Source organism: Montipora capricornis, chromosome 8, assembly GCF_036669925.1.
Source record: "Montipora capricornis isolate CH-2021 chromosome 8, ASM3666992v2, whole genome shotgun sequence".
NCBI classification, from domain to species: Eukaryota; Metazoa; Cnidaria; class Anthozoa; order Scleractinia; family Acroporidae; genus Montipora; species Montipora capricornis.
The window spans coordinates 8,906,939-8,922,051 of NC_090890.1; the positions used below are offsets into that span (position 1 = coordinate 8,906,939).

Below are 15,113 nucleotides of genomic sequence, written 5' to 3' on the forward strand. Positions count from 1 at the left end.
ACGTGAAACGGGAAACGAAAGGATGCAATAACCCTAACCAAGGCCTAACCACCCCTCACCCCCCACCCCCAGCCCCCAGAATAGTCATGCCGTTTGTTGCTCGATATCTGGAGCTAAGAGACAAAAGATGAGCTACTATCAAACTTGTTTCTTTCATTTTTGGCAAAACAACAATGGCCATGAGCGGTTTTTTCAGGTCGCTTAGCGAGTGACAACCAAAAATTCTGTGAGAACAGTTCCTTTCCCAACTCGCTTAAAGTTAAGCGAGTCGGCAAATTTCAATAGAATTCTCATTGGTAGCCTAAGCGAGTTGGCAATTACTTTCGGCCAATGAGGAGTCGCTTTCGGTTATTCAAATCGGAAATACAACAGGCGTGCTATTTTCATTACTTTTATTATTGTATTGGCACGTGTTCTCTCCTCATTTAATCCTACCGGTAAAAATACGTATCATTTTTAAGTCGCTTAACGAAGTCTGCAAACAAAACACTTTCAGGAATGTTAAGCGAGACAACCAGGTGATGCTCTCAAGGGAATTTTCCTTTTGTTTTTCATAAGTTATTCGCACATAAGCTCGTGCATAAGACGGCATTTCAAAGAAACTGTTCTCTAGAGTAACATCACGTGGTCCGAAATGGGAAAACAAAACGCACAAGCTAAAGAGGTCTATAGGGACTTGATGATCTACAAAAACATCGACAAAAATATAACTCAGTTTGCACTATCGTAAGCGTTTCGCGATAATTCCACCTCGTAAAATGTTAGCGAGGTGTGAAAATAAATTGGGACGAGGTGGTTTCAGACTGAAAATAAGCATGCTCACGTTGTCGTCAAAACCTCAAATTTAGAGATTTCACGTCCTTGTTTTGTAGAGTACCGCACAAATACGTTTTTTATTTTTCCTTTTATAACCAAGAACATTAAGTAGTTTAAGAAACCCCGACGGCTACGACTACGACAAAAACAATAATATCATTGGTTAAAAGAGCATAAATAATCGTGCTGCACGTGCAGGGTGTTTGCGGTCCTCTGCATAACGACGACGTGAAATCACCAAATTTGAGGACAACGTAAGCATGCAACAGAGAATCTTTCATTCTCTCTTTTCACTCGCGGATCAAGTACATTCGCAAAATCCGAGAAAATTAAACCCCGCGAAATAAAAGTGCTGCACCGTAACTCCCGGCTTTTGCGATACCATTTGGTGCAAACGTAAACCAAAAAAAGACTTGACCTGTCATCAGATTAAACCAGAAACCCATGGGTTTCTGATTAAACTGAAAAGAAGAGAAATTATGAAGCGGAAACAACATGTTCAGTGTGCAACTCTAGACATGTATGACATGCAGGAAAACGTCCGTCAGAGTAATTCGCAGTTAGTCTTTTTGCAGACTATTTCACTTAAGGTAATTCCCTTAAAATTGTTCTACTATCAAACTTTTTTGGAAACTTGGCATAATTAACATTCGTGATATGAACATTAAAAAAATGCAATCAAAAAATGGGGTCACCGTGCTTGTTTACGCGTCAGCAGGCTCTTAAAATGGGGTATTTTTACTGTTTTCGCATTAAAAATTCGTATCACCTTCATACAGAATTAAGTCTTGGTTACTTCAAAGACTCAAAATTTTAGTTTGAAAATAGAGCTTCTTTTATTTACATAAGCAGTAATGCTTCATTTCCACCGACTTTGATTCCCTGGTTGTGGGAATAGTGCACTTTTTGGGACAGTTCAGTGGTTAGCTTGAAGTCCTCGCCTTGGGTAAAATACACCCAGTACGGAACTGTTTTCCAAAAAAATTCATCAAACTTTTTTTGTTCTTCAAATATGTTCTTTGTTAGACTGTTCTTAGCAAATACCTGGAAAAAAATTCGTGGATCACCCTGCTCGTTTGAGAGAAAAGGAGCATTTATTTCGCTATCGGGTTTAGTTTGAGCGAAATCTCTTACGTTTTGTATGCGCACGTGCTCATGTGCGCGCGCTAATGATGCAAAAATCGTGCGCAGTAGGGATGCGCAATGCAATACTAAGGAATTATCTTAAAGGGGCTATGACACGTTATTTTAGGGTGTTTCGGGAAAATCTTTAGGTAATCACGAGTTTAAAACTCGGAAATACTAATGTAAAATTCCCTCACCGATAAAAGTATCGTTACATCACAAACGAAATGATTCTGAGAAAAAAACGACCTTTATCGAGGCTATTTGCCATAATTTTGAAAAACGTCAGGTTGACTTTTTTCAAGATTACCCAAATGTAATCCGTTTCAATCTTGTACATTTATGTCCATCCATGCTTCTCTTGCAGTATTTCTTTCATGTTTTTCAACAGTATTAAGTGGTTATTGCAATGTTTCATTCTACGTTTTGGGGATTTTGGGGAAAAAAGGAAAGTCGTTCTAGCACTGGAGCACTAATTGGGGACACTGTAAACAGAAATTAACAATTAACGCAAATTAAGGCAAATGTTCAGGAGATGGGAAAACAGGAGTACCCGGTGAAAGACCTCTCGGTGCAGAGTAGAGAAATAAGAAACTTAACCCACATATGACACCGAGTCTGGGAATCGAATCCACATATGACACCGAGTCTGGGAATCGAATCCACATATGACACCGAGTCTGGGAATCGAGCCCGAGCCACATTGGTGGGAGGTGATTGCTCTCATCACTGCGCCATCCCTGCACCCCAAATCATGGAATTATATCATTTTCAGTGACATAGCCCCTTTAAAGAAGAAACGAGTGAGTTTCACTCAAGAGCGTGTTTTGTTATCTTTGAGCTGAATTTATTACCAAAGCTTAAAAAAGTGAAAGACCTCAAAACGGGACACGACATTACAAAATAATTCAACGTGTGATCGTGTGACGTCTGGGTAACCCCTCAAATGGTCTACATCACCCCCTCCCCCTCCCCCCCCCCCCCCACTTAAAAAAAAATACTGGAACGCTACAGTTCAATACCACCCAACTCAGTACCTTCTTCTTTTGTGTAACACGTACCACAGGCAACCCATGTTACGCTCACGGAGAGTCTAGTTACAGAAAAAACGTGTGTACAGGGGAATCTTTGGTTACACTTTTTGGTGCATTAGCATAAAGCTAACATTTTTTAATCAGTCAGCCGAGAATAATATACCGAAAATTGAAAGTGCATCGCATAATGAGCTCCTTTGAACCCGATATACCAGATAATCCGACTCTGAGCAATGATGCTTTGAAAATTCGAAATTTTACAAAGAATGTAGGAGACAATTGGCGCTTTTGCCACCCAAGAATTTTAATAACTGGCTTGTTGTCAGAGCTAAAAGGCTTTAAATTAGAAATTTATCAAAGGTTAACAAATTCTTATACCTTTTGAAGTTGATTTCTAAATAGCATGACGCCATCTGTGAGCTATTGAATATAAACAATGACGTCAGCAAAGATTCCCTTATACGTAATAAACTTAGCCTGGGAAGTATGTTGTGTCGACGTTCATACGAAACATGTGAACATTAACAGCTTTAACTGTGACATTATCTTCTTTACTTCTGTTATCTTGCGGGGCTATCATTATCAACCTTCCAATGGGTCACAGATCAGTGAGCTTCGATATTCGTGCAACTGCAACGCGTTGCGCAAACCGTCACAATTGCGATTTGAACATCGACACTCACGACGGTTCGGTCTACGCGTCATTTGAAATATTAGAGAGCTTAAGCACGCGCGTTTTTAAGACGCGGACGTCCACCGGAAGAGAAAGTTTCGCGTGCCAGGGCAGTGGTGTCTCCTAATTTTTAATTTTTATACTAATTATCTCTAATGGATAAAAGATTCTTGAAAATGCAAATGTGGTTGTGTGAAAACAGGTTAAAAGGGAAAACAGCACACTTCCGGTTGCCGTCCGCGTCCCAAAAACGCGCGTGCTTAAGCTCCCTATTTCTGCGATAAAGCGCGCTTCAGTTGCATCTTGTTTCGACAAGAACGATATCAAGATACGGCGTTGCTGAGTCACGCACAGCTTCATTCCCAGTGTTACGTCAGTGGGTGGTCACCGTGTCATTCCCAAAATCGAAACGTTCATTCTCCTAACAAGCACCATGGATTTCTTTGTTGGGTAGTCATGTTATATCAAGATCACACCCTTTAAGCTGATAATATTCTTCATTCTAAATACCTATCTGTTTGACATTTCAATGAAATTGTGAGGAGAACTTACGTACTGATCACTCCTGGAATTCAAAGGGGTTAAGAAAAGTTCTCCATTAATGGTAGGCTCAAAACTCCAAATTTAATCCGAATAAATAAACCGGAAAAAATGGCAAACAAAATACGGTGAATAGAAAACTAATAAAAGTTCTTCCCAAAGAAACTAAACTTTGTGCGCGTCAATAAATCGTACGCACCATAATTATTTGAAATATCACACGCTTGTCACGTGGTCACGCGCACGCATAGTTTTCCGCAAGGAGGGTAGACCAGTGGGACCCATTAACGCTCTGTTGTGTAAGTGGATCGTTATAACACCCCTAGAATGCAGCAGGATATAGACCCCTTGTGAAGTGAACATGTTAGCATGATTGGTGAAGATAATGGAGGAAAAGACTGGCGGAAAGACGACCTCGGGGGAAAGAGCAGGTAGTCCTAAACAGATTTGAAGGAAGCAGTCAGCAATCCAGGTAGCGCAGTCAGTGGATATTATTGACTGCGGCTACCTGGCTTGCTGATTATAACTTTCTGTACTGATTCCACTAGCTCCAGGTATAAATGTTTGTAGTAAAGGAGGCAGTGTGGTTCTGACCACTCGTTGAATTTGATCCTGGTGGTCCCTGGTTCAACCTTTCGGCAACTGTTGTAAATAGCAAACTGGTTTGCCTCCAGCCAGTTGGAATTCTTAACAGTTGTTGTTGTTGTTGCTCAGTTCTTTCATTTCGTTGATTGTGTTTCATAGGCCCTGAAAAGCCTCTATGGGGAGTGATCAATTAAGTACATATGTTTGTAAAAACTTCTAAAAGTTCATAACGAAAATGCGCCGGTGTTTAAAATAAACGAGACGTTTCGAGGATTCTCCCTCTTCTTCAGTGGTTTCAAAAGTAGCTGAAAGCGCGTGTCATAACGTTCAAATGAATACAAATATGTAAGGTCATAGCTCGCTCTGACTTTAAAAGTGTCAAAGAAAATTGAAGTCGGTATTTTAAACCGCCTGAGTGCAGAGACCGGTGCTTAAATATCTGCTTAACCTAAAAAACACGTTTGTCTAAGGCACTGCTGAAGCCCGCGGAGCGGGGTAACAGAGTGATGTTTTCGGAGTCTGTCACCTAGTCTTCTGCCAGTTTCACCGATATAAATCTTGTGACAGCAGCGGCATTGGATTAAATAAACAACGTTCTCACTAACACAGGGATATCTGGCGTGGATTGTGATGCCCCCACCGGGAGTGTCAATTACGGGTGATGCATTCGTGTTCAAACAGGTGTTGCATCGAGCGCGGCCACAAGGATAGGTACCATGGCCCCCATTAGCAGCTGTCGTTTCATTCAGGGTACTTCTGACCAGGGAATCACGTAAGTTGGTGTCACGAGGGTAGGCGAATAAAACGCGCAAGGGTTGGAAAATGGCTCCCGTGTCAGGGTCTTTCTTTAACAGACAAAAGTTTTTCGTGATGATGTTCTTGACCGTCATGTTGGTCGGATGATATGTCAATACCAAGGGAATAGTAGGTTTGTCGGAAGTAGCATTCTCTTGATTTGAAATGTCTGCTTCGCAGGGGGTGGCTAAAAGCTGCTATCGGACTTGATTTACGATCTTCGGTGGATAGCCGCGGTCTCTGAAGAAACTGATCATTTATGTACGTGATCTACAACAGCTCTGAACTTCGAGTCGAAATAACGAATGAAGGCACTCACTTTACAGTCTCCCAGCCCTTCTTCCCCCCCCCCCAATCCCCCCCCCCCCCGAGTTGGAGGTCGTATTTAGATTTTTCTGACCGGCATCAGTGTTGGTCGTTAACATCCCGATGCCGCACCTTCACACTCTCGTATTTCGCCTTTTAAAACGACCAAGTACGAGAGTACAAAGGTACTTTTCAACACTTCCAAGAGAAATGGGAAACACCAATTATTGCTGAACAAGATGCAGTCATTTGTGACGCAACAAGTAACCATGGCAATATTTTGCTTTTAGCTGCTCATATCTCAAAAACGAACTTGCACAAAAGTTGCACAAAAGTGATCACCAGGCCAAGATGGAACTCTCTGCAAAGTTTAAAAAAAAATCTGTGGAGCAGATTTAGAGCTATCTTAAATTTTCAATTATTTAGGGTGACTCTGAATCTGCTCCACAGAATTTTTTTTTAACTTTGCAGAAAGTTTCATTCTGTCATGTTGATTACATTTCAGAAATGAAAATGGCGATCACCGAGTTCGTTTTTGAGATATGAGCAACTAAAGCCAAAATATGGGGTGTTTTTGAAGGGCTTTCCTGTTGCCACGGTAACGTTTTACGTCACAAAAATGACCAAATCTTTTTTAGCAATAATTGGTGTTTAATATGGTACCCTAACATTGCCGTTAAGTGATAAAGTGTTGTAGTGTCAATCCTTCCAATAAGAACGTTTCGTTCAAGTGTTGAAACTGGTTTGAGCCACCTTAAAACAGTTCATGATCCTTGGTGACCTTGACCATGTACCAGGCCTTGTTTTACCATGTTCAGTTCACTTTCTCAGCTAACCCTTCCGCGTATGTCAGCAATTGTTTGGTAATTTCCGTAAATTTCTCTACATCCACCACAACCCAAATCCATGAACGTTGCTATTTAACAATTAGACCCGTAGCCCGTAAAGGCTACGGGTCAATAGCCCATGAGGCGAAGCCGAATGGGCTATTTACCCGTGGCCCTTGAGGGCGAAGGGTCTAATTGTTTTAATGTTTTATTATTTTAATGCAGCATTTGCATTAGTCCACTAGTTGGGTGATACTAACATCCACCTACGCTCGGTTCATAAACTTTGTCTGATGGTGGCCCGTTGTTGGCTAGTTAGTTGAGTAAGTTGGTCCTTGGTCATAGGAAGAGAATTGTTTTCCATTTTTGATCCAAGAAACTACACTAGAATAACCACGGAAATTTAAACTCGGAAACGAAAAGTAACCGTCAGGACTAACGTAACACATCTCTTATTCCCCGGCTTTGTAAGTTTCTCTCGCGACTTGCCTCTCTCAATTTTGTGGTGACAAACCTTCTCAGGTGCAAAACCGCTGTTACCCTGGGCTACGTTTCTTGCGAAATTTCTCGCTCTCGATGATCAAACGAAGTCAGAGGAATATTTACATTGCCTTCTGGCAAAGAAATTGTTTCCACAAAGTTGTAGGAGAGATGTTACTCGACCCTGCCGCGATGTTTGGAAAGTTTATGCGGCGCCGCAAGAAGCGACGCGGAAAGGAAAACGCACTTCTATTTCTCGCAACGATTGCGGCTAAAAAAAAGACGAGAAATATCTGTTTGCACTACTCGTCATCTACATCATGAAATTGAGGAAGGTGGAACGTGCGCCATTGAAAAACATTTAAAAGGATGCCATGGGGTCGCAAATCTAGAGCTATCGAAAAAGTTCTCCCTTTTGTCACGGTGTCGTGATGGACATAACCGTCAGGTGTTTATCAGTTTTGTCTGTCACGGATGTTTGACCTTCACGGGTTTTACCAACGCCCCGTGCCCACACGGCCGGAGTGTATCCCGGTTTCGTCCTGGCAACTGGGAAAATTATGACTCCCCCTGGATGAGATGCTCGTCCATCGCAGGGTTACCCCAAGCAGTATATCACCGGTACCCATTTATACACCTGGGTGAAGAGAGACAGTGTGAAGTTAGGTCTCTTGTCTAAGAAAACAACACGATGGCAGAGCTACAATCATCGACAAAAATGTTTGGACACTTGATTCAGAGGGTCACGTCACACTCACAAAATGCCCAATAAATATGAACTAGACGCTCCATGAGGGGTACACTGGGTTGCCTATGGTACGTGTTACTCAAAAACAGAAGGGACTGAGCTGGGTGGTATTAAACTGCAGCGTTTCAGGACAATTTTTTCAAGTCGGGGGTCATTAAGACCATTTAAGGGGTCACCCAGAAGTCGTACCAGCAGAGGCCCTTTGGTTCACACGTTCATACGACGAAACAGATATTTTTTCTGAGGTTAAAAACCCGGCTACCGGCCTATTAATCATTTATCAGAGAGAAGAAATTCTTGTCATCTTTAGAAAAAATAGACACGCATTGCGTGTGGTAGTGCAGTAATACAGCGCTTTGTTCCGTATTGTCAACTGAGCTGCGTTTTGACTTCCACGAGATTCAAGTTGTCTTTGCGTAATATGTAGCTCTAACAGTACGCAATATCGTTTTGGTATTGTATATTATTGTAGCCCCTGAGAAGACATGTGGTTACTAGCAAAGTACTGAACCCAAAAAGATTGAAGAAAATAAACGGGAATCGAGAAACATTGGTTTCTGGGCTGACATGTTGATCATTTTCAAGTTCCCTGACCACTTCGTTTCAACACAAGTTCAAGCGTGCACTCTAAGCATCTGACAGTTTTGTAATACAAAAGTTGACTAAAGTTAAGCCCTGACCGGTAAAAAATATACCAGTTTGTAAAAGTAGCATAGGCACAGATTTTGTTAGCTTGCTTCATGCAAAACAAATGTTGATGCAAAAGTAAATAAATATTGATATACAGTTTTTAGGAAGAGCAGAAGGAAGTTTTCAGGACGGTCGATCGAGAATAAAATATTTTACCAACAGCAACAAAATTTACGACATGAAAACAACATTAATTTTGAACCGTGAATATAAAATGTTACGATCAGCGACAAACATTTTGGGAGATTTTTGCTAGGTTCAAAAAGTGACAACGAATTCAGCGAGCGCCGTCATCAAGTTACGCGGCGTGTTTACTCGCGAAACAGTGAAGCATCTGTGTCAAATGATGGTAAGATACAAGGTTTTTGTTTTTTGTTAGTTTTCTTTTTCTTTCAAGTGTTATAAAGTTTGACAAGAAATGTGCGAATTCAACACACAGAACACAATCGCCCATCTCTTGAGGTTGACCATTGTTTCTGCAAAGTCAAAAATTTACTCTCCAAGACGAGGTTATTTATCAGGTAATTCCATCGTTTTGGAAATAGCAGCTACTTTATTATTCATCAGCGTCACAATTTTTTGCTGATTTTGGGGCTCATTTTGTTGAAACTCAAGCACGCTTCCAACAGACCTGTTTATTTTCGTGAACCCTTCCTGCTTACAGAGCACTACCACAAAAATCCTCCCGTATCACATTTCAACCCAGGTATGCAAATTTGTTAAGCTCGAAAATTACACAACATGATATTAAAATTCACAAAGGCTGGAAATATCACAAAAATCTTTTCCAGCGAAAAATGTACTGAAACAAACAACATATTTGCTATTCGAGGCAAAAAATCCTTCCTATTTCAATTGCGAGCGTGCAAACAAAACACAATCGGTGTCACAAAGCATATGCAATTAAATAAATTTCTGACAGTTCACATCCAACCCTTTTCGAAAGAACCTTGACCGTAAATAATGAAGCACAAAAGAGACAACAAGCTTTCATTCAAATAATTCACTGTCACATTTCCAATTGTTTTTTGCCTTTGCAGAGTTGAGTACAGAATATTTGTAAATTGCCAGACAATTTAGATGCGACTTCAGTAAACACTGTCATGCATTCAAGGCGTTCGATTTCTTCAATGCATCCATAAAAAAAAAGCCATTTGATTTCGGTGTTGTATATAATACCAAGTTAGTAAAATATTAGAAACAAAGCTCACTTGATATCCAACGGCGAAAAATGAAATTGTTGTCGAAGACTATTACTCGTCGCTTTAAAGATTCCAGATATTTATTTTTCACCGCCTGTCTTGTACATCCAATTGACGTTCCATTCTTGAGCTCCATGAGGGTATATTTTGTTTAAAGATTCACTAAAACGCCATTCGCGTTACAATGACTTTCGACGCCATAGATAGAGAAATCTACGCATTACCCCAGCCCCCTCGAACCTAACAAAATACGCATAGAAGACTCTATGAACAAAGACACCACTAAGCAGTGGAGTGACAGGCAAAAACGGAGAAATGAAACGCAGATTCCGACTGGATTTGGCAACCCAGTAACAACCGAGTTCACCTGCATTATTTTCCTCCCCTCCCCTCCCCCCCCCCTTCCACCCATACAATGTTGTTACACAAACCAAGTGCCACATCGCCCAATAAAGCAACATTGTAAGTGGGAAGGCTAGTGTTTATGAAGTTTTTGTTTTCTATTGTGAAAAAGGGGTCGGTGTCCCAAACAAATGACCCTTGGAATCGGGAAACCGGCGCGCTGACTACTACGCCACCGTCCTTCTTACCAGGGCAAAAGCTGTCGATAATTGTTTCCGGCCGCTTTAGGGGGAACTGATCCAATTGGATTTTAACTCACTTTCACTCCATTTCATTTCAGGTTATTTTCGTTGTCGAGCCCAAAATACGAAGGAACAAACAATGAGAACTGTTCTGCAGATTTCAGTTGTTGATGCTCCCACGGAGATCTGAACCTTCGTGATTGCACGTACCTCTTTCTAGACAAATATCGAAATCTACGATGCTTTTAAAGCTAACCTCTCCCGTGTGGTATTTGCTTTTTGTCAAAGTTAGAAGACAAGCCTGTCAAATTAAGTTGAATTTGTCGGTGCTCTATCGGAAGTTTTAATTTACTCTCCTGACAAAGCCAGGGGTGGGAATATTAATCATTCGCGAGACCAAGAAATCTTCAATAAACGTTTTACCCTTCATGAAAATCCCTCATGCGTCTTTCAAGTCTCCAAATTGACAAAGACAGTGCTTTGGTTTTAAAGCCGTCAGACAGCCAAAAGTTATTTTTTTGTAAAATCCATGTTCCTCAGAGAAGAAATGTAGTTTTCCAATTATTTCACAATTCAGTTTTTTAATGATCGAGGGCGGTAGAGGGTTATCACGTTAACAGATTCGAGCAAATTTTAATTTCACCATGCCCAATAGAATAAAACTGATTTTTTTGATTTTTATTTTCCAGCTGCATAGCTGATAGAAATAAATAACAGTTGCACCGGTGACAAATACAAAACTGAATTGTCAGTGTCTTTTTCACAAAAGTGAAATTCAGCCAAAAAGCGTTTCCTGATATTGAATTCATTTTACGGAGAGAAATGATTGCAGTTAGCCTAAATCAACTTTGGTAGGCTTAAAACACGCAGCATTTGCGAATAATTCTCAGTTTAATTTTGTTTTTGTGTACAGGATTTGTTATGAAAAACAAAAGAAAAAAGTATAAATAAGTAAGTAAGGCAGAGAGAAAAAAACTGGCGTGCTTATTGGTCCACAGGGCGTTATTGTAATCTCTGTACGTGGTTTCTGTTATCTGCATTTTCATTCTAACCTAGAAAAGCAAATGGTTTTCTTTTCCGCAAAAATTGTATCACTTATCTGTGAAAACTAAGATTTTATTAAAAAAGAAAACCTTCAAGGTGGTTGTGGAGAACAGGGTAACTGACCTCATTTGTAATCCTTAGCGTTAACGATAAAATTTTTTGACAAAGAAAGGTCTTTTCAAAACACATTATTTTTTTGTGCTAACTAATTCACTCGGTTTTGCGAAGCCGACAGCGCAATAAGAGCGGCGATTGTGAACCATTCAATCTCAGCGCAGATGTTTGAGGAGCATTAATTTTTACGTCAGCTTTGAGACAATTTAAATATGAGTAGCTGCCTCTTCGTGAGGTCACAGTGTATGAACTGACCCAACAGATGATGAACTGTGAAAGCCAACAGCCTTGAATGGTGCACACACGTATACGTAGCCTCTTGATTTTTTTCACTGCGCAAAGCGGAGAAAACTAGTCGCCAAAACAAGGGTCTTTTTGTTTCATTCTCACGAAATTCAGGTTTCGCTCATGTTTCGATCAAGCCAAAACGTCACGGCGCTACCTTCCATAGCAAACTTTAGCATTTCTAAAGAAGAATTTGACAGACTCGCCATTGTCCAGCTTATGTGTTTTCCCATTATTACGGCAGCGGGATTGGTGGGAAATATCCTCATTTGCTTCGCTGTCTGTAAAAGACAGCGCCTTCGTATAACTGACATCTTTATTCTCAACCTAGCTGCAACCGATTTGGGTACGTGCGTTATAAGCATCCCTTTCGACTTTGTGGAAATCCTCACCAAGCAGTGGCCGTTTGGAAATGTGCTGTGCAAGATTGTGTATCCTCTGCAAACAATTCTGATGGCTGTGTCGGTTTATACGCTGCTCTTTATGAGCTGGGAGAGACATCGCTCTGTCATGCCTCCGTTTAAACCAAAATGGAAAACGACAAGAGCAATGGCGATCGTCCTGTTCCTCTGGATGGCATCTATCTGCCTCGTTGGACCTTACATCGCGATTCTCCGGGTGGAGACCGACACTAGCGGGAAAGCGCATTGCAACGAAAAGTGGCCGAAAACGTACCACCCGAAAGTTTTCACCCTTGTTGTTTTCATAGCGCTCTATGTGCTACCGTTGTTCGTGATAACAGCAAACTACATCAAAATAAGTCAAAAGCTTTGGAGAGACATTCAAAGGATGAAAAAAGCCATTGAGGGCGACAATAAAGGAATTGTTAAGAAGCCACTCACTCAGGCAAGAGCGCAAAGAAACATGAGAATTGTAAAGATATTCGTCATAGTAGTGATCGTATTTGCCTTGTGTATGCTTCCCATTCATGTTATGTGGATTTGGTACGATTTCGGATCTGGTTCAGATTTCCAGACCTCTTTCGATACCATCATTATTTTTTGCAATATACTGGTGTACACAAACTCCGCGATTAACCCTTTCATATTCGTCTTTCTTCACCGCCACTACTGCAAGGATATTCTTAGCTCGTGTGACCCATTGAAAGTTTTGGCTTCTTGCTTTCGGGATAATAGCACGAATGGGACATTGAAGCGCGAAAAGTCCAGATTGCAGCGAAAACAAGCGCATCGCACAAAGAAACGAGCAACCGCCGGCGTTTCACCCTTGAACCATTCCGCCATCAGAAGAGAGTTTTGGAACGACTACTGGCGAAAGGAAATCATGCCAAAACACGAAGCGAGGCGTTTCCATCGCGTCTTTGAACTTTCGAGGCTTGGACAAGTCGCAAATTCGCGCCTGTACCAGGAACCAGAAGACGATTATAACAAAAACAATAATGACGAAAAATCAGCGCCGACGCAAGCTGCTGGCCATGGAACGCGAAGACTACGCGTCAATTTCGGCGAAATTGTTCACATCGACGAGCAAAGAATTTTACAGCCCGAGGGAGAGGAGTGTGAAATGTAAATAGCATGTGCAATTGAATCAACCAAATGACAGCGGATATTCATTTTCCATATCAAAGTAAGGTACTTACACCCATTTCTTGTTAGAATTCTCAATGAAGTTAAAAGATATTAGTGAGAAGCGGGAATACATTAAGGTGTAAGCACAATGAAGCCGTACATTCGACAGATGGGATAACGTCAGTAAAAAAGACATTTGCCCGCTTAGCTAAATTGCCGGAATCGGAAACTAGACATGCGTGGGCCCCGACATTAAGTTTGACTTTTTTCCTGAAAAACATTATTATTTTTTATTTTATTTTATTTTTTGCTTTTTATTCTGCTGCGAAAAGAGGTGATGATTGATTACAAGATTGACTGATTTGTTCAAACCTTATACATACGAAAGAAAATGGGAGAAAGAAATTTGACTGGAACCCAAGCGACACGAAGACAAATACATTTATTAATGATGGAATCGAGAAAAGTAATTTATCACTATCACGTCCATTTCCCGCATAAAAGTGACACGGAAAGAAAACAAAGGAAAAAATTTTGTTTACAAATTTCGTTGTGTACACATATTACGCTATATACCTCAAGGTAAAAAAACTGTCATTAAATTTTGCCAACATTCAAATCGACCAGTTTGTTCAGGTTTTGTTTAAGTAAGGATTATTTGAGCAGAAAAAGCAACCGCGCTGAAGATCGGAAGATTGTTCACTCCTCGTTTCATGGCTTCACCGCGCGGCGCCTGCAATATTACAGGTCAGCTTTTACAAGAGTACAAACATCAGCAAAGAAAATTTCAATGTTCTCCATTGTGTCAGTTTAGACTATTTGTTGTACCTTTATCACGTAGCAATCAATTTTAAGCCGGAAACAAATAGCGAGTGAATAAAGAAAAAACCCTGTCTCCTTTTTGCGGGAAACCAGTCACTTGTGTACGTACTTATCGACGATCACCGAAATTCGTATTTAACCAGAAAAATATAGAAAACGATCTCGATGTCTTTTAGTATCAGCATTTTTACTAATTGATTTAGGAAAAGACGAATGCATTGCATGATAACAATTGATCGAGAATCTTAAGCGAAACACAACTGCAAGGCTTTTATCACACTCCGGAATTAAAAGAAATTGGTAGTGACTTAAAACAAACCAAAAGTGAAATTTCGGGCTTTATTTTGGCCTCTTGCTTTAATAAATAAATCATCGATCAATAAATTTAAAATAAAATTAAGAGCTTTTAACACAGCAGAAACACTCTTGTTTAAAAGCAAATGAACAAATTCCAAGTAAAGTTTACTATAAGAGCTTTAATTGAGAGCAAAAGACATTTCACGTACACTTAGGGTAAATTCTGTTTACTTATCATCGTGCCTTCGGCAGTTTACTTTTTGATATGATATTCTGTCTCTTGTATAACCGGTACGAATTTAAAATCGTTTTTGTAGCTGTACTTAGTAAACGAATTTTCAACCTTGTAAGAATTTTGCGATCAAGCCTTGGTTTCTTGTGTAATAACTGTGCTGTGAATCAATCACAAGTTTAGTTTATGATAGAGATATATCAGTAATAGTTTTTTTTAAAACAAGTTACCGTAAAACATCTGAACGACGTTTCGACCACTCTCGGTCATTATCAAGTCTGACTCAATGTTCAATTAATTTTTGCATGCTTTTTTTGTTTTCAATCCCCCCTATTTTAGCATTTTCATCTTTTTTACATAATTTTCTCTGGTAGCAGAGCTAAGT

General features: G+C 40.3%; 1 protein-coding gene across 1 annotated transcript in view; it reads left to right on the forward strand.

Moving 5' to 3' along the window:
* The first annotated feature begins 11,206 nt into the window (after positions 1–11,206).
* Positions 11,207–15,113, forward strand: part of LOC138059548 (galanin receptor type 1-like) — a 4,818-nt gene continuing 911 nt past the window's right edge. The window contains exon 1 of the mRNA XM_068905190.1: positions 11,207–15,113. This exon is cut by the window's right edge and continues 911 nt beyond it. Within this exon, the coding sequence (XP_068761291.1) occupies positions 11,972–13,378 (1,407 nt within the window). The 5' untranslated portion in view covers positions 11,207–11,971 and the 3' untranslated portion in view covers positions 13,379–15,113.